The sequence below is a fragment of the Hemiscyllium ocellatum genome, chromosome 12 (genome assembly GCF_020745735.1).
Source record: "Hemiscyllium ocellatum isolate sHemOce1 chromosome 12, sHemOce1.pat.X.cur, whole genome shotgun sequence".
In the NCBI taxonomy this organism is placed as follows: domain Eukaryota; kingdom Metazoa; phylum Chordata; class Chondrichthyes; order Orectolobiformes; family Hemiscylliidae; genus Hemiscyllium; species Hemiscyllium ocellatum.
Genome location: NC_083412.1, coordinates 12,915,562 through 12,936,609, shown reverse-complemented (window position 1 = coordinate 12,936,609; position 21,048 = coordinate 12,915,562). Strand labels below are relative to the sequence as shown.

At 42.7% G+C, this 21,048-nt stretch overlaps 1 protein-coding gene across 1 annotated transcript in view; it reads right to left on the bottom strand.

Moving 5' to 3' along the window:
• The window catches only part of LOC132820891 (cilia- and flagella-associated protein 44), a 162,042-nt gene that overhangs the window by 25,833 nt on the left and 115,161 nt on the right, over window positions 1-21,048 (bottom strand). Inside the window, exons 25-26 of the mRNA XM_060833249.1 lie at window positions 13,632-13,835; window positions 219-414 (exon numbers count right to left, since the gene is read on the bottom strand). Coding sequence (XP_060689232.1) covers window positions 219-414; window positions 13,632-13,835 — 400 coding nt within the window. The remainder of the gene's footprint in view (window positions 1-218; window positions 415-13,631; window positions 13,836-21,048) is intronic.

The window sequence follows — 21,048 nt, the reverse complement described above, 5'->3', positions numbered from 1 at the left end:
CTAAGTAATTATAAAAACATCATAAGTGGTTATAGTGTTTTACTGTGGTTATCATAAAGCAGAAATCATCTACTTGCAGTTGTCGTGGAAGCTTTCAGTCTTCCATTCATCTGTAATCCAAATTAAAACTCAGATTTAAGGGAATATTCTTTAAAAGCATTGAAGGAAAATACGTTAATGAATTTATCACGGTTCCGGGTCTCATTCAGTGCACAGACCTGATGTGACTTTTGCTTCGTTCTTTTTTTTACGTTTGATTTTCTTCTTGAAGACTTTCATCAGAAAATCAGCATGTTTGTTGTTTTCACCCAGGGATATCAGGAAGGTGGCATGAAGTGCCTTCTCTTTCTCTTGGAGTTTGACTACTTCACGTTTCTTGGTCTCTAACTGCTGCAAACATTCCTCTGATTTAATCTGTAATAGAAAGTACTACAGTTTCTGCCAGAGTAAAACAGCAAAGGTTTGGTTCTGAAATATAAAATTGGCTAAGTCTGATACAAAAATGACCACAAACAACATTCAACTTAAAGAGAACCTACATTCATTTAGTAACTCCCACATCTGAAGTCTCAAAGTGTTTGGGTGAAGCTAAGAAAGGGGCAGCAGACACTGTTGGGAATGTTTATAAGCCAGCAAACAGAACTGGTTCTGTTAGGCACAGTATAAACCCAAGCAACTCAATGCTGTTGGAGATGAATTCTGAGGAGTGTGTATAAGATTGATTGCTAGAGCAGTACATTGAGAAACCAATGAGGGATTGGGCCATGTTAACTTTAGCATATGTTGGGCTAATCGTAGATGGAGGGATAATTGATAACTGCTGCAAACAATCTTTTGTGAAGTAGTGACCATAATGTGAAATAATTGTACATTAAATTTGGAAGTGATATTGCTCATTCTGAAACTAATGGCTTAAACCTGAACATACAAGACATATGAACATTGACCATTGAGTTCACCAATCCTGCTCCACCATTTAATATGACCATTGCTGACTGAAAAATTCAATGCCTTTTACTATCCACCATTTACTATGTTTACACCATTGGTAATTTGAAGTCAGTCATCTCAACTCAAGGATTGAACTTCCACAGCCAATGAGAGGAGAGAATTCCAAAGATTCCTCTGAGGTCAAAGTTGCATTGAGGTTTTTGGAGGGATTTCTACAAGGCCCAGCTTACCAAACTCACCTCATTAATACCAACCCACTTATGCTAACTGTCATGTCCAATTCTGGCGTTACCTTACCATGTGCTAGTTCCAGAACAATTTGACACTCAGCGGATATCCCAGAATTCACCAGCATCCCTTGTGGCCATGTGATCTTTAAAAGCCTATTGTGTAATTGGCCAAACACTATCAATCATGACATATGGACATGGCAAGCAGGGGGAAATAGTTACTCACTTTGTGGGCAGGGAATTAGAAATCCTGCTGCACTAGGTGGCACAGAGGTGGGATTTTCGGATCTCCAGGATCAACAGTGAAGGCCACAACACCAGAACATGCCAGCTTGGGTTAAAGCAGTCTCAGCTGTCTATAGAAATGCCCAGCACTGTAGAAAGAAGCCTTTTCTTCTTTGCAGCATGCACCACTATCTTTCCTTTGATACCTCACACTCACTCTATCCCTACTACAGTGCCTACCACCCATCAAGGCTCCAATTCTACTATTTTCGCGATTAGCTTTCCTCTCTCGCTATTCCCCACTCTAAACCATCCCCTCCTGACATCACTAAGCCTACATGACTGTTCACTTGCTCGGGACAGCTTCCCACTTCTTCCAACAGTAAGTGCTATGACCTTCTTTCACCTTTCTTAATGCTTGCCTCTCTTTCATTCCCGGAGAACATCAATCCACAATAGGGCAGAAAGACTGAAGATAAGTGGTGTGTTGTGCAAAACTCAGCTTCTCACCCCTTCTCCAGAGAACACACACAGACTGCCCCACGGTGGCACAGTGGTTAGCACTGCTGCCTCACAGCACCAGGGACCTGGGTTCAATCCCCGCCTCAGGCGACTGACTGTGTGGAGTTTGCACATTCTCCCCGTGTCTGTGTGGGTTTCCTCCGGGTGCTCCGGTTTCCTCCCACAGTCCAAAGATGTGCGGGTCAGGTGAATTGGCCATGCTAAATTGCCCGTAGTGTTAGGTAAGGGGTAAATGTAAGGGTATGGGTGGGTTTCGCTTCGGCGGGTCGGTGTGGACTTGTTGGGCCGAAGGGCCTGTTTCCACACTGTAAGTCTAATCTAATCTAATCAAAGTAGCTGACTGACAGTGTCTAAGATCCTGGACTGGTATTAGAAGCTGTCCTTCACTTACTGTGCAAGCTCCCCTGACCGAAGACTATCCCCTTTCCTTGACTAAGGCCTGCTGATAACCATAACAAGCCACCTATCTTTGTGAATGCCCAAAATGGCATGGCAAGACAGCAGTAAAATGAGCCTGGTAACTCAGGCTGCGGGAATGAAGTGCACAAGGCAAGGCAAGGAAGTTGTGAACACCCAGGCAGCTCAGAATAAGTAAATGTTATGGCAGTGAATGAACAGCCCAGAGCTGCATCCCAGTCACTCTATAAGCTTGGTTTGTGTCCCTAATCAGACTGTGTCCTTTCTGTAGTATTACAATAATAGTTAACGGTGCAGCACTGAAGTGCACAAGTGTCCTATAAGTGGATCAGGGATATGTCATGAAGGTTCTTAGAGGCTGACACACAAATCAGTTACCAATGTCTATGGATGTGGGTGTGCTTGTGTCTGTGGAGCATATCCTGAGGTCATGCCCTTTGTCCAACATGGAGGCCCTTCAGAGCTGAGATTGCTAAGCATATGACCTGATTTCCATGTTGTGTTTACTCAATGTGTAATCTGTTTGGTGCATTTGGTAAGATAGGAACTTGAATATTAATAAAGTGGTTTAGATCGTTAACAGCCATCTAACAAGTAATAATTCCCCTGAAGTGGCAAATCTCCACTGTCGAGGGAGAAAACACCTCACTACTTCTCAAAAGCATAAAAGATGGATTGAAATGCTCCTGACAGTGAGAAGGGCCTGACCGGATTTTTCGTCTGACTTTGCCACAATCATCACCATTGCGGTGTTATTTAGTCCTCTATAAGATTCCACCCATTAAATTGGTCTCTGTGCCCAAATCATTTAATATATTGTAAACAGTCAGGACTAAAGTACTGATGTTTGTCATATCTCTGTAGTCACAGCATAAACAAAGGAAGCTATGAAGTTATAAACAAATTGGCCATGGTGGATGGGGAACTAAAGGAGTTTATGGTAATCAGACAATATTTAAACAAGTATGACATAGTCGACAGCAAGCATGCATTCCTGTTAGACCAAAATCCTAATAGGAAAGGTAAATCAACTGGGGATAACAAAAGTAAGTTAAAGGTTGTATTTGATCAATGAAAGTGGCTTATAAGGTTGTCAGTGGTAAGCCAGAGACTGGAAGCAAGCTAAAATTCAGCAAAGCATGGCCAACTGTTTAAGGGAAAAGAGAATGTAAATGTAAGCCAGCGATAAACATAAAGATGGACTGAGCACAGAAACACAGAAATGGGAACAGGCGTGTGTTATTCAGTCCTTCAAGCCTGCTCCACCATACAATCTGATCATGGCTGATCATTCCCATTTTCTCCCCCATATCCTTTGATCCCTTTAGCCGTACAACTATACATATCTCCTCCTTGAAAACAATCAACGTATTGGCTTCAACCTCTTTTCATGGCAGAAAATTTCACGAGCTTATCACCCTCTGTGTGAAGAAATTTCTCCTCATCGCAGTCTGAAATGGCCCACCCCATATCATTAGACTGTGGCCCCTGGTTCTGGACTTCCCTGGAATCAGGAACATCCTTCATATGTTTACCCTGTCTAGCCCTGTTTGAATTTTATAGTTTTCTATAAGTTCCCCTTAAATCTTCTAAATTCCAGTGAATATAGTCCTAATCAATCCAGTCTCTCTTTATACATCAATGTTGCTATTCCAGGAATCAGCAAAGCTTCTTTAAGATTCACAAGGACAAAGTGGGTCCATTACAGACAGAGACAGGGGAATTTTCAAAGAGAATAGAGAAGTGGAGAATGTCAGCGAGAAAATTGGATTGTTTTCACTACAGTGTCAGAGGATGAGGGACAATTTGATAAATTATATAAAATTATGAGGCAAGGATAGGATAGACAGTCAGCATCTTTTTGCCAGTGTGGAAAATCAAACATGGGGGGGGTGGTGCACAGGTTTGAATTGAGAGGGGGCAGTTTAAAGGAGAGGTGTGAGGCAGGTTCTTTACATAGAGGGTGATAAATGTCTGCAAGGCGCTGTCAGGGGAAGTGGAAGAAGCAGATACAATAGCAATGTTTAAAAGGCATTTAGACACATGAACAGGCAGGGAATGGAGGGATAAGTAGGCAGATGGAATTATGTTAATATGAAATGTTGATTTGAGCATACATGGTGGGCAGAAGGATCTGTTCCTGTGATGTACTGACCTATGTTCCATGTACCTTGACGAAGGAAGACACAGCAAGTCTCCAAGAATGAGGAACTGAAATAAATTACTATTAATAAAGAGATACTACATAAAGGATTAGAGAAAATGTTAGAAGGATGTGATAACTAGTCACTCAGAAAATAATGGCAGATTCCCAGATGACATGGATATATGAAAGGGAAATCATATAGACTAATTATTGGAGCTTTTTGAGAATCTTACCTGGAACTTAGATAAAGGAGAAGCAATGGATTTGGAAATTCAGATGACTTTTGATAAGTTTGCACACAGGAGGTTAGTAAACTAAATTAGGGCACATGGGATTCGGGTAATGGACTGGTGTGGTTTGAGAATTGGTTAGCTGACAGAAATGGTAGGAATAAATGCTTCATTCTCAGGATGGCAGGCTGCAATGACTTGTGTACTGCAAGGATCAAGTGCTGGGGCCCTAACTGTTTCTGAAGAATGTAATGTGAATAAGTGTGAAGTTATCCACTTTGGTGAGAGAAAAACACAAAGAATGTTTACTAATTCAAGAGAGATTGGGAAATACAGATGTTCAAAGGCCTTGCTGTTGAAAGAACCTTGGTAAGTTGCTGCTGAATATCCTGTGGCCATGCATTGCTGCTGGTGAATATTGGTGTTGGAGGGAGTAGATGTTGAAGTTGATGGATGGGGTATCAATCAAATAGGATGCTTGGTTAGTGTCGATTCTCTTGAGTGTTGTTGTGGATGCACTCTCCCAGGAAATTGTAGAAGAGTATTCCATCACACTCCTGCCTTGGAGATGGTGGACCAGGCTTTGGGGAGTCAGGAGCTGAGTCACATGGCTCAGAATTCCCAGCCTCTCTCCTGGAGCTTAATAGGGATTGGCATTTGGATGCCACATTTCCTGAATACCGCAAGATACTTTTTAGCCAACGTGTTAATTTTGAACTCTAGGCACTGTTGCAGTGTGGGAAACAGGCAAGATCCCACAAATAGCAGTGTGATAAATGACCAGATAATCTATTATCGTGGGGTTGGTTAGTGGAATAATGATTGACGGGATGAATATTGACCAGAGCACCAGTGAGAATTTCTCTGTTCTTCCAACCATCAGCTATTTTTACAACCATGTGAGCGGTCTGACAGGGTCTCAGGTTAATGGCACCCCCGAGAGACAGTATTTCTGACTGTGCTGCACAGCCTTGGGTCTACACTGGAGTGGCTGCAACATACCATCTGGACTGTGCAGGGAGATTTAAACGAGTGAGCTTCTGGCCTGATGGCAAAATTATTAGTGGTTGAGCCAGGAATGACACGCAGCCCCTTTCTTTGATTTGCAATGGTTTGATTGTCCTTTATTTCAATGTGAGAACAAAAACGAGAAGAAAATTAAGCATGACGGCAGTGGAATTAAAATCTACTCTGATCTATAGCAATAGATATTATAATACGTCAATGAGCGCATCTTGCAGAATCCCTACAGGGAGAAATGAAAGACTGCAGATGCTGGAGATCAGAGTCAAGAGTGTGGTATTGGAAAAGCACAACAGGTCAGGCAGCATCCGAGGAGCAGGAGAACCAACATTTCTGGCATAAGCCCTTCATCAGTAATGTCTGAGACATCTATTTTCCTGTTTCTCAGATGCTACCTGATCTACAGTGCTTTTCCAGCACCACACTCTCGACTCTGATCTCCAGCATCTGCAATCCTCACTTTCTCCTAAATCACCTTGAAGCCTCCTTGCTTCAACCTCACTACTCACAATCCTGTCCAGTCTTGTTTCATCAGCAAACTTGGAAATACTGCATTTGTTTCCTCATCTGGGTCATTTCTAAACATTATTAGCAGCCTGAGCACTGGTTGCTGTACCCCTCTAGTCCCTGCCTGCCACTCAGAGGAAGACCTACTTAAGCCCACTCTCTTTTTTCCTATTTGTCAACCAAATCTCAATCCATGCCGCTATATTATCCCCATCCCATGTAACTTAATGTTGCCCACAAACGTCTACATAAGCCATCTAAAAATCTAAATACATAACATTGTCTGGTTCTTCCTTATCTATTCTACTAGAGTGATAGAGTCATAGAAATGTACAGCATGTAAACAGACCCTTCAGTCCAAACCATCCATGCCAACCAGATATCCCAACCCAATCTAGTCCCACCTGCCAGTACCCGGCCCATATTCCTCCAAACCCTCCGATTCATATACCCATCCAAATGCCTTTTAAATGCTGCAATTGTACCAGCTCCATCACTTCCTCTGGCAGCTCATTCTATACCCATACCACACTCTGTGTGAAAAATTTGCCCCTTAGGTCTCGTTTACATCTTTCCCCTCTCACCCTAAACCTATGCCCTCTAGTTCTGGTCTCGCCAACCCCAGGGAAAAGACTTTGTCTATTTATCCTATCCATGCCCCTCATAGTTTTATAAACCTCTATAAGGTCACCCCTCAGCCTCTGACACTCCAGGGAAAGCAGCCCCAGCCTGTTCAGCCTCTCCCTATAGCTCAAATCCTCCAACCCTGGCAACATCCTTGTAAATCTTTTCTGAACCCTTTCACGTTTCTCAACATCTTTCCAATAGGAAGGAGACCAGAATTGCACGCAATATTCCAACAGTGGCCTAACCAATGTCCTGTACAGCCACAACTTGACCTCCCAGCTCCTGTACTCAATACTCTGACCAATAAGGAAAGCGTACCAAACACCTCCTTCACTATCCTATCCACCTGCGACTCCACTTTCAAGGAGCTATGAACTTGCACTCCAAGGTCTCTTTGTTCACTCCCTAGGACCTTACCATTAAGTCTATAAGCCCTGCTAAGATTTGCTTTTCCAAAATACAGCACCTCGCATTTATCTGAATTAAACTCCATTTGCCACTTCTCAGCCCATTGACCCATCTGAGGTAACCTTCTTTGCTGTCTACTACATCTCCAATTTTGGTGTCATCTGCAAACTTACTGACTGTACCTCTTATGCTCACATCCAAATCATTTATGTAAATGACAAAAAGTAGAGGACCCAGCACCGATCCTTGTGGCACTCCACTGGTCACAGGCCTCCTGTTTGAAAAACAACCCTCCACTACCACCCTCTGTCTTCTACCTTGAGCCAGTTCTATATCCAAATGATCTAACCTTGCTAACCAGTCTCCCATGGGGAACCTTGCCAAATGCCTTACTGAAGTCCATATTGATCACATCTACCACTCTGCCCTCATCAATCCTTTCTATTACTTCTTCAAAAGACTCAATCAAGTTTGTGAGACATGATTTCCCACGCAAAAGCCATGTTGACTATTCCTAATCAGTCCTTGCCTTTCCAAATATGTGTACATCCTGTCCCTCAGGATTCCCTCCAACAATATGCCCACCACCACCTCAGGCTCACTGGTCTATAGTTCCCTGGCTTGTCCTTACCACCCTTCTTAAATAGTGGCACTACATTAGCCAACGTCCAGTCTTCCAGCATCTCACCTGTGACTATCGATGATACAAATATCTCAGAAAGAGGCCTAGCAATCACTTCTCTAGCTTCCCACAGAATTCTCGGATACACCTGATCAGGTCCTAGGGATTTATCCACTCTTATGCATGTCAAGACATCCAGCACTTCCTCCTCTGTAATATGGACATTTTGCAAAGTGTCACCATCTATGTCACATTCTATACCTTCTATATCCTTTTCTACAGTAAATACTGATATAAAATACTCATTTAGTATCTCCCTCATTTTCTGCAGCTCCACACAAAGGCCACCTTGCTGATCTTTGAGGGGCCATATTCTCTCCCTAGTTACCCTTTTGTATTCGTAAAAAGTCTTTGGATTCTCCTTAATTCTATTTGCCAAAGCTATCTCATGTCCCCTTTTTGCCCTCCTAATTTTCCTCTTAAGTATTCTCCTACTTCCTTTATACCTTTCTAAGGATTCACTTGATCTCTCCTGTCTATACCTTACACATGCTTCCTTCTTTTTCTTAACTAAACCCTCAATTTCTTTAATCATCTAGTATTCCCTATACCTATCAGCCTTTCCATTCACCCTAACGGGAATATACTTTCTCTGGATTCTCGTTATCTCATTTCTGAAAGCTTCCCATTTTCCAGCCATCCCTTTACTTGTGAACATCTACCCCCAATCAGCTTTTGAAAGTTTTTGCCTAATACCGTCAAAATTGGCCTTTCTCCAAGGATGGTTATCTCAACTTTTAGATTTGGTCTATCCTTTTCCATTACTATTTTAAATCCAATAGAATTATGGTCGCTGGCCCCAAAGTGCTCCCCCACTGACACCTCAGTCACCTGTCCTGCCTTATTTCCCAAAGAGTAGGTCAAGTTTTGCACCTTCTCTAGTAGGTACGTCCACATATTGAATCAGGAAATTTTCTTGTACACGCTTAACTAGTTACATTGATATAAAACTCCCAAGTCTCTTGCATTTCAGACTTCTGAATTTTCGCCCCATTTAAAAACAGTCCATGTCTCTATTCTTGTTACCAAAGTGCATGACCTCACACTTTCCCATGTTGTATTCTATCTGCCACTTCTTTGCCCACTCTTCTAACCTGTCCAAATCCTTCTGCAACCTCCCCGCCTCCTCAATGCTACCTGTCCTTCTACCTGTCATTGTATCATCTGCAAACATCGCCAAAATGCCCTCAGTTCTTTCATCTAGATCATTAATGCATAAAATGAAAAGTTGGGGTTTGAACACTGAGCTTTGTGGAACACCTCTTGTCACCAGCTGCCGTCCTGAGAAAAACCCTTTTATCCCCACTCTCTGCTTTCTGCCAGATAGCCAACCTTCTATCCATGCTGGCATCTTGCCACTAACACCATGGGCTCTTATCTTGCTCAACAGCCTCCTGTGTGGCATCTTGTCAAAGGCCTTTTTTGAAATCCAAATAGATAACATCCTTGGTCTAACCTGCTCATTAATTCCTCAAAGAATTCCAGCAGATTTGACAGGTATGACCTCCCCTTGATGAAACCATTCTGACTTTGCCCGATTTTACCCTACACTTCCAAGTATTCAGAAATCTCATCCTTCACAATGGACTCCAAAACCTTACCCACGAAGAGGTTAGCCTCCTATGCCTTATTAATATACTCTCCTCTTTGAATCTAATACTATCTCAAATTCTTTTGTAAGTCATGGTTAGCCTTTCACTTTTATGTTTGCACCAGACAGGGATGAATCATTGTCATGATTCATGCACATGTTCTTTAAAATATGAACCATTGCGTATCCAAAGTCAAACCCTTTAGAAAGTTCCTCTAATTAATCCTAGTCAAATCATGCTTTATACCCATGTAGTTCCCTTTATTATACATTCAGGACCCTAGTTTTGGATTTGACTATTGCATTCTCCATCTTAATGAAAAATTCTAGCATGCTCTGGACAATCTTCCCAAAGGGACCCTACACTACAAACTTGTTAACTCATCCTTCACTGCACAGCAGAGTAGCCTGTTCCCTGGTTGGTATTTCAACATATTGGTCTAAAAAGCCATCAAATGTACACACCAGGAAATCCTCATCCGCAATATGATTGTTTTGTAGTTTCTCCAATCTAAATGTAAATTAAAGTCACCCATGGTTACAGTTGTACCCTTATTGCATGCAACTCTTGATTTTTTTTTGTAATACTTTCTCTTATATCTGCACTACTGTTTTGGGACCATTATGCCAGGAGTGTAAAGGGAGACTCCCCACTTAGTTAGATGAGTGCAACTCCAACAATACTCAAGAAGCTTGATAGCACCCAGAACAAAGGAGCCCACTCGATTGGCACACCATAGGCACAAGTACCCACCCTCCCCACCACTAATGCTCAGTAGCAGCAAGATGTACTAGCTACAAGATGCACTACAGAAATTTACCAAAGATCCTTAGACAACACCTTTCATACCCATGGCAACTTCGATCGAGAAGGAAAAGAGCACCAGATACATAGGAACACTATCCCTTGCACGTTCCCCTCCAAGCCACTCATCCTGACTTGGAAATATATCAAAGTTGAAAAGTGTGGCGCTGGAAAAGCTGGAAAAACACAGCAGGTCAGGCAGCATCCAAGGAGCAGGAGAATCAACATTTCGGGCATAAGCTCTTCATTAGGAATGTTGGGTGGGGGGGGGTTGGAGTGGGTGGGGATGGGGGCTGAGATATAAATGGGGAGGTGCAGCTAGAGGGAAGGTAGCTGGGAAGGGGATAGGTAGATGCAGGAGGGGGGGGGAATGTGATAGGTTGGAGTGGAGGGTGGAGCAGATAGATTGCAAGGTAGATGGACAGTTCAAGAGGGCGCTGCCAAATTGGAGGGCTAGATCTGAGGTGGCGGGGGGAGGAAAGATGAGGAAACTGGTAAAATCGACCTTGATGCCATGTGGTTAGAGGATCTCAAGGCGGAAGATGAGGTGTTCTTCCTCCGGGCGTCGGGTAGCTAGGATTAGGTGGTGGAGGTGGCCCAGGAGTTGCATGTCTTTGGCAGAGGGGGAGTTGATGTGATTGGCCACAGGACAGAGTGGTTGTTTGGTGCATGTGTCCCAGAGATGTTCTCTGAAACATTTCGCAAGTTGGTGTCCTGTCTCCCCAATGTAGAGGAGATCACTTAGAGAGCAACGAACACAGTAGATGAGATGTTTGGATGTGCAAGAAAGTCTCTGCTGGATGTAAAATGCTGATAGAGGTGGGGAGGGAAATCTGAAGGGCCTGAAATGTTGATTTTCCTGCTCCTCGGATGCTGCCTGACTTGCTGTGCTTTTCCAGTCCCACACTTTTTGACTCCAGCTTCTAAAGTCCTCACTTTCGTTGTGGAAATATACCACCATTCCTTCACTGTTGCTAGATCAAAATCCTGGAATTCCCTCCCTAACAGCATTGTGGATCTACCTACAGCACACAGACCACAGCAGTTCAAGAAGACAGCTCACCACCACAGTCTCAGTGGTAACTAGGGCAGAGCAACAAATTCTGGTCAGTCAACGATACCCACACCCCAGAAGTGAAAGAAGAAAGCCAACCCCCAAAACATTTTCTGCCCTAGCATTTCTAAATTCTATACATATGGATTCCACTTCATCATTTTTCAAGTCAATATCCTTCCTTATTAATGCATTTATTAACAATGCCTATGTAAAGAACACTCCTGGATGTTCAGTTCTCATCCTTGGTCACCCTGCAGCTATGTCTCTACAATTGTAACCACGGTTTATTATAGCATTTATAATACTGAAGAGGTTGATTTATCTTCCTTATTGTGAATGCTCCATACATTAAGACACAAAGCCTTTAGACTTGTCTTTTTAACCTTGTTAGCCATCTTGGGGTGGCACAGTGGCTCAGTGATTAGCACTGCTGCCTCACAGCGCAAGGGAACCAATCCAGGCTGGAGCTATTCCAGCCTCAGGTGACTATCTGTGTTGAGTTTGCACCTTCTCCTTGTGTCTGTGTGGGTATCCACTGGATGCTCCAGTTTCCTCCTACAGTCAAGATGTGCTGGTTAAGTGGATGCTAATTGCTCCAGAGTAGCCAGGAATGTGCAAGCTAGGTTGATTAGCCATGGTAAATGCAGGCTTACGGGGATAGGGTGCAGGGGTCAGGCTGGGTCTGGATGGGATGCCTTTTGGAGGATCAGTGCAAACTTGAGAGGTCATTCAGCCCTTTTCTGCTCTGTAGGGACTCTATTCTATGATTCTATTTTCGCTTTAGTATGTACTATTGCCCCATTTATTTCTCATCCTTGTTTTTCTCTGCCTTCTGCCTTTTATCTTTCTTTTGTTTCTATCTTTGTTTCTCCTGTGTCCATCCCCCTGCTCAGGTTCCCATCTATCTGCCATTCTAATTTAAACCTTCCCCGATGACATAAGCTAATTCCCGCCCGAGGACATCAGTTCTGTTCCTGCCTCAATGCAACCCTTCTATCAATCCCACATGTCCATGAGTTGGTCCCAATGTCTCGTGAATTGCACTCTCTTACATCATTTCTCCATATATTCATCTGTTTTATCTTGTTTTTTTTTACTCTAGCTCTTTTGTGGCAGTGGTAGTAATTCTGAGATTACTACTTTTGAGGTTCTCCTTTTTAATTTATGTTCTTACCCTCTACTGATTCAAACATGTAAGATCCTGAGGGGATCTGACTGGGTAGATATGAAAAAGGTGTCTCCTCTAGGATCTAGGACTAGGAGTAACTGTTTGAAAATAAGAGATCGCCCCCTTTAAGACTGCAATAAACAGGATTATTTTACTGTCAGCTTTTACTGTCAGAACTTTGAGGTATTTAGGAACTCACTTCGTCAAAGATTTAGACCATAAGACCATAAGACATAGGAGTGAAAGTAAGGCCATTCAGCCCATCGAGTCCACTCTGCCATTCAATCATGGCTGATGGGCATTTCAACTCCACTTACCCGCATTCTCCCCGTAGCCCTTAATTCCTCAAGACAACAAACAATTGAACATTTTTAAGGCAAAGATAGATTATTGATAAGCAAGTGGGTAAAAGATTATTGGGGATAGTGAGAATGTGAAGTATTCATGTTAACCATGATCTTATTGAATGCTGCAGTCAGCCCAATGGGCAAGAAGTCCTGCTCCAGCTTCTAATTCATATGTATGTAGCTTATATTTTCTACTGATAGGTTTAGGGAGACGTTGCTAATGAATTCTGTATTATCATCTGCTTAATTTTCCTCCCTTCACTTCTCTGCACCCCTTCACACAAATAAGCTGCTTATTCAATCTGGTAATTGCTTTCTTTATAACTGTAACATTACGATATGTATGAAAGGACAAGGAAATGGTACAGAACGAATTGTGTTTTTTTTGAAAGAAACAGCACAACATCAGTGGGATAAATGGGAAAAGGACACTGAATATGGCTAAGATTGTCTTTCTGAGAACTAACAAAGGCAGTGAGGCATGAAGAACCACCTTCCAGAATGTTCCTTCTATGCAACATTCCTGTAAATGAGTGCAGCATAAATTCTGTAGAAATATTGCACTCACCACCTTTTAGTTAAAGGCATAAAATGAAAGAAAATTTAAAGAAGTTTTGACAAAAAATGAAAATATTACAATAGCTCATTTTTAAAAAACATTCCTATTAGCCAATGAAAAACAAATTGCTGCTCACTTGTGTTTCTAGACGTTCAGTAATGCGTTGATTGACACGTTCCTGCAAAATGTCTTCACTCTTTTCGAACTCTTTCAACAGAAGAACCTCTTCAAAAAGTGTAACTTGCCGTAGGTCCGCCATCTTCATGGAGATGTCCAGCTTGCATTTCTGGTGGGCAATAACCCGAACCTCTGCGTCAAAGTTCTTTATCAAATCATCAATCTGGAGAGAGAAATGCATTAAAAGTTAAATTGCCCATTTCTTATTCTTGAATTCCAGTGACTCAAGTGATTCATTTCCCTTTCAGAAAATAATTTTCCTCAGTTTCAAATGATTAAGTTTAATTCAGAAGGGAGTTGTTGGTTGCTAACTGTACTCAGAGTCTCTGTGACTCTTTCTGATACATTCAATTTTCTTGCGCAAGGGGAGAATTAGCTTCGTCAGTGCAGCAGGGTGATTCCAGCCGAGATTCAACTCCATCCTGACACGTCCTGTACCACATTCTCCTTCTAACACAGAACTTTGTTGAGAAGAAGTGAGCATGAACACAAATAGTGAAAATTGGAGGAACAATAACCTAAGTTGGAGCTGAAACACAGTACAGGCCATTTTTTAAAAATGAAACTGTCTAGTTAAATATCACTCGCACAAAAAGTTTAATCTCTCCCCACAAACAGAGCCTGATCCACATCTCTTTCTTGTCCTTTCAGAAGGATCAGGTACACAGCATGCAGAAACAATGGCAGGAAGTCTGATTTCACTGCTTGACAACTTCGTTGTCCCACCGCAATTTAAACTCAATTCAGAACAGGATATGTTAGCCAAAGGAGGTGGGAGATGCGGCAATAGTTCATGAGGAAAGGATGGTGGAAATTTGAGACTGTGGGTGACTATGACAGTTTTCAAATGAAGAAGTGGATGTCTGACAGTGGGGAGTCATTTGCGATAATATGCAGGCAAAACTGTCGAAGGGACATTGTTTCAAGGAATGGGATCAAAGGAATAAGGAGCAGGCTCATAACAGCAGATGAGCTTGAACAGTGTGGAAAAATGTAAGAGTGCATCATGGGGTAAAGGACTAGCATTAAAGGGGAAGTTGGAGAGGTTTGAGCAAAGGGAAAAGAAGAGAGATGAATGGACCAAAAGTTGCTAGGCAATGGTTTCTACGTTATCATCAATGAGTTCCTTTTTACTTTTGGAAATAAGGAGTGGGGCTGGAAGCTGGGGCTAAAGAAAATGGGGGGAAAGAAGTGCAAGTTAATCTATCCTCTGGAATCATGTGCAGTTCGAGATGGAAGGGGAGAAATTCGATACAGTAAAGCCAGGTTAGGGGTCCAGGAAGCTAAGTAGCTGAAAGCCAGTGGAAGGAATGGGATTTGATGATGGTGATGATGATTCTGATTGAAAGGAAGCACTGATTTTTAGAGACAAGAAGAAAAACAAATAACTTGCTTTTTTATGGTGTTTTCCACTTGCTCCAGAAGAGCATCCTTAAATGATTTACAGCCAATTAATTAATTTTGATATGTGTTCACTGTTAGTTTGTAGGGAGCCCAAACAACAATGAGCTGTCAATCCGTGGTAGAAATAATGATTTGACTTTGAACATCTCTCCAAAATACTAAAAAAAATACAGGGAAGGAATTAAGTGCTATCTCTGTCACTATGGAAACAGTATTAGACAAAAAGAAGATTAAAAGCAAATAAGTCACTTGGCTCTGATAGCTTGCATCCTTAGATCTGAAAAGAGGTAGCTACAGACATATGGATGCATTTCTTGTATTTTTCCAAAAAATCCTTGGATTTTGGAGAAGTACTGGAGGATTGGAAAACTGCCAATGTGACACCGGATAACCACCAGATGATTTGCCAAATACCTATTGTTGGAAAAGTACTGGAATCATTATTAAGGAAAATATAGCAGAACATTTGGAAAATCATAATCTAATCAAGCTGAGCCAACATGTTTCATGAAAGTGAAATCGTGTATGATTAATTTATTAAAGTATTGCGGGGAAGTCTCAACCAGAGTAGATAAAGGAGAACCGGTAAGATGTGCTGCATTTGGTCTTTGAGAAGGTAATCAACGAGGTACCTGACAAAAGATTAAGTCATAAGATAAGAGCCCCTGGTGTTAGGGGTAGTATATGGCATGGATAGAGAATTGGCTAATATGCAGGAAACAGTAAGTGGGGATAAGGAGTTCACTTTCAGAACTGGCAACCCATAGCCAGTGGGATTCCCAAGGGCTTAGTGTTAGGACCACAACTGTTTATAATATGTACTAATAATTTGGAGGAAGGAAGCAAATGCACTGTAGCCAAATTTGCTGACAACACAAAATAAGTGGAAATGCTTGTTACAAGAAAGATACAAACTGTTTACAGAGAGAGATATTGGTAGGTTAAGTAAATGGGCAAAAAATTGGCAAATGTAATATAATGTGGGAAAGTGCAATGTTGTTCATTTTGGAAGGGAGAACAAAACAACAGAATATTATTTAAATGGACAAGAAACTGCAGAAAGTTGCAAAGGGATCCGGGGGTACTTGTGCACTAAACAGAGAAAGCTAGTATACTGCAGCAGGTAATCAGGAACATAAGGAATGTTGACCCTTATTTCAAGGGGATTGGCGTACAAGAGAAGGGAAGTCTTCCTGCAACTGTACAAGCTGCTAGTGAGACCACATCTGGAGCACTGCGAGCAATTTTGGTCATTTTATTTAAAAAAATATATTATTTCACTGGAGGCAATTGAGAGAACGTTCACTGGATGATCCCTGGTGTGTCTTATGGTTAGGGTAAATGGACAAGGCCTTTTCCCTGCCTCGGGAGAGTGCAGAAATAGATGGCATAGGTTTAGGGTGAGAGAGGAAAGATTTAAAAGGGCCCTATGGGGCAACTTTTTCATGCAGAGGGTGGTATGTGTATGGAATGAGCTGCCAGAGGAAGTGGTGGAGGCTGGTACAATTCCAACATTTAAGAGGCATGTGGATGGGTATATGAATAGGAAGAGTTGAGAGGGGTATGCGCAAAGTGCTGGCAAATGGGATTAGATTAGGTTAGGATATCCAGGTGGCATGGACAAGTTGGTCCGAAGGGTCTATTTCCATGCTGTACATCTCTATGATTCCAAATAATTCCTCGTATGTGTGTGCGTGCGCACATATTTGAGAGAGTCTGTGAGCGTGCACATGTACGTATATGTGAGTGTGCATGTGCGTGAGTTTGTGTGTAGGAGAGGGTCTGTGCAAGTGTGCTCATGCATGTGTGAGTCTATAATGTGGAAGGGTTACTGTAGTGTGACATAAACCCAAGATCATCGCTGAGGCTGTCCTGGGTACAGAACATAGCTATCAGCCTCTGCTCAGCGATTTTGCATTGTTACATATCTCAAATTCTGCCTTGGAGGAGCATGCTCACCCAAAGATCAGATGCTGAATATCCTGGCTCGTCAAAATATTCCCCCACTAGGAGGGAACCCCCTATGTGTTGATCATTTTATGGTGTCCATTCATCTGTTATCGTAGTGCCTGCATAGTGTCATCAATGTACCATGCTTTGGGGCTTCCTTGCCTGCATTGTATAAGATAGACGACATTGGCCGAGTGACATGAGCACCTGCCATGTACGTGGTGGGTGGTGTTCCCAGGTGTGATGGTAGTATCCATGTCGATGATCTGACAAGTCCTGCAGAGGTTGCCATGGCATGGTTGTGTGGTGTTGTGGTCGATGTTGTCCTGAAGGCTAGGTAGTTTGCTGCGAACAATGGTCTGTTTCAGGTTCAGCAGTTGTTTGAAGGCAAGAAATGCAAGCATAGGGAAGTCTGTGACGAGATATTCATCATTGTCAATAATGTGTTGAAGGCTGCAAAGAGCATGGCATAGTTTCTCTGCTGCATGGAAGTAAGTCCCTGAAGCGGAGAAACTACACCATGTTCTCCGCAGCCTTCAACACATCAACAACCCAACCTTCAGGACAACATCAACCACAACACCACACAACCCTGCCATGGTAACCTCTGCAGGACATGTCAGATCATTGCCATAGATATTACTGTCACATGTGGGAACACCACACAACACGTACATGGCAGGCATTCATGTGACTCAGCCAATGTCGTCTATCTATCTTATACCATGCAGGCAAGGATGACCTGAGGCGTGACACATTGTTGAGACCTTGCAGATGCTATGACAACGGATGAATGTACACTGCACAACAACCAACACACAGGGGGGGTTCCCTCCCAATGGGGGAACACTTCAGCAGTCCAGGACATTCAGCATCTGATCTTTGGGTGAGCATCCTCCAAGGCAGACTTCGAGATATGTAACAATGCAAAATCGCTGATCAGAGGCCGATAGCTACATTCCATACCCACGAGGACGGGGTCAACCATGATCTTGGGTTCATATCACACTACAGGTAACCTCACCACACTGTATATTCCCAGACATAGATTCACACACACATACCCGCTCACAAAGATACACACACACACACACACACACCCAGTTACTCATCTTCAGAAACAGGGACAATTTTAATCAGCAGGAAAAGTACTACAGGTAAAGCTAGCCAAGAATCTGCAGTGCAATATTGTAACCTACCTGGAGTGTGCAGTGGGACAGCGATACCCAGTAGGGGCTTGCAGTAGAACCATGATAACCATGACTGCACTGTGAGAGTGTAACTCCCATCAGGAATTAATGCAGTGATACAGTGTAACACAGCAAGAACTATGCAGTAGGACTGCAAACTCCAGCCGAGATTGTGCAACGGGACAATGAAAACCAGCAGGAACTTTGCTGTGAGACAGTAAAATCCAGCTGGGACTGAGTTTAGTCATGGAGACATACAGCACAGAAGATGCCCTTTGGCCCATCAAATCTGCACTAATCCATAGAAACTAATTCCACATTCCACCACATGACCCACAGTCTTGAATGCTATAATATTTCAAAGTTAAAAATCACACAACACCAGGTTATAATCCAATAGATTTAACTGGAAGCACTAGCTTTCGGAGCGCTGCTCCTTCATCAACCACCTGATGGAGTGGTGCTCCGAAAGCTAGTGCTTCCATTTAAACCTGTTGGACTATAACCTGGTTTTGTGTGATTTTTAACTTTGTACACCCCATGCCAACACCGGCACCTCCAAATCATAACATTTCAAGTGCTCATCAAGTGAACAGTTGCGAGGTTTCCCCACCCCTCTTACTCTTCCAGGCAGTGTGTTTCAAATTTTCACCACTGTGTTAAAATATTTTTCCTCAAATCCTCTCTGAGTCTCCTGCCCTTCAGTTTAAAATTATATTCCCTCACTACTTCATCAGTGGAATAGCTGGTCCTGTCTAACCTGACTATGCACCCCAATAATTTTATAGACCTTTGTCATGTCTCCCCTCAGCTTTCTCTGCCCTAAAGAAAACAACACAAGCCAATCCAGCCTCTCTTCTTAGCTGAAATGTTATAACCCAGGCAACATCCTGGTGAAATACGTCTGCCTGTGCAATCACATCATTCCGATAGTGCAGTGACCAGAACTCTACACAACACTCCAGTTATGGCCTAACCAATGTTCGTACAGCTCCAACACAACCTCACAGTTTGTATAACCTATGCCTTGAATTATAAATGCAAGTGCCCCCTGTGAAGCACAGAATCCTTACAATGTTGAACCAGGCCATTTGGCCCATTGAGTCCACATCAACCCTCTGAAGAGCAGCCCATCGCAAGATCCCTCTGTTCTTCCGAGCTTCCTAGTGTCCTGCCATTCATTGAGCAGTCCCCTGTTATGTTATTTTATCCAAAGTGTATCATCTCAAACTTAACAGGGTTAAATTCTACACGCCATAGATCAACCCATTTGAGTAGATTCCCTACAGTGTGAAAACAGGTTCTTCAGCCCAACCAGTCCACACCAACCCTCCAAAGAGTAACCCACCCAGACCCATTTCCCTCTGACTAATGCCCCTAACACTGTGGGCAATTTAGCATGGCCAATTCACCTGACCTGCACATCTTTGGGCTGTGGGAGGAAACCCACACAGACATGGGGAGAATGTGCAAACTCCATACAGTCAACTGAGGCTGGAATCAAACCTGGGACCCTGGTGCTGTGAGGCAGCAGTGCTAACCACTGAGCCACCATGCCGCCTGTTGGACAACCCATCTGTATCTTCCGGTAACTGAGACCCTCTTCTTCACTATTAACCACTCAGACAATCTTTACGTCATCCAGAAACTGACTTATCACCTCACCCTACACTTTCATCAGCATCATTCATATATACAGTAAGTTCATTTATAATATGATCGTTGCGTTCTTGTGCAATCCCGTGTTATAGAAAAATCGCGCTTTGGAAACAGTGCTTAAACTGTTGGTGATGTAATCGTGTTACAGCCAACGCAGATTAAAAGTTTGCGCTTTACAAACAGCATGCCCAAATAATCAATCACGTTACTGCAAATTCATTGTTATAGCAGAATAAAATGTATCATGAACAAGAGAGACCCAGCACTGATCCCTGTGATACGCCACTGCACACTGGGCTCCAGTCACACAAACAGCCTTCTTTCACCACCCTCTGTCTCCAATGATTAAACCAATTTTGAATCCATCTTGCCAAATTACCCTGCATTCCATGTGCTTTTACTTTCTTCATCAATTTCCCACATAAGGCCTTATCAAAGGCTTTACTGAACTCCATACAAATGACATAGAATGGCTACTGTGTGGAAACATGCCCTTCGGCCCAACAAATCCACACAGACCCTCCGAAGAGTAACCCACACAGACCCTTGTTTCCTACTATACTACATTTACCCTAGACTAATGCACGTAACCTACACATCCCTGAGCACTATGAGGAAACCAGAGCACCTGGAGGAAACATACGCAGACACAGGAAGAATGTGTAAACTCCACACAGACAGTCACCCGGGGCTGGAATCGAACCCAGTGTTAACCACTGAGCCACCTTGCTGCTCCAAATTGCACTTGGTCACCTCCTCAAAAATTCTATCAATTTTTTAGACATAACCTCCTTCTGATAAAATCATACTGACTACCTTGATCAAACCTTGCCTCTCCAAGTGGAAATGAAATCTGTCCTTCAGAATTTTCTCTAATAGTTGCCCCATTACAGATATGAGACTCATTGATTTTTCTTTTCTTGGTTTACCTCTTCTATCTTCTTGATTTACCTCTTCTATCTTCTTGAAAAGTGGCACTGAATCAGTTGTCCTCCATCCTTCTGGCACCTCCCCTATGGCCATAGCGTAATTAAAAATTTGGGTCAGAGTCCTTGTAATTTCCCCTTCCACAGCTACATGTCATACAACAAGAGCAATAATTTTCATGATGAGTTTTTGATTATTGCCAACATGTTATACCTTAAGCTCCAAGCCAGGAGTCAGTGGGGCCAG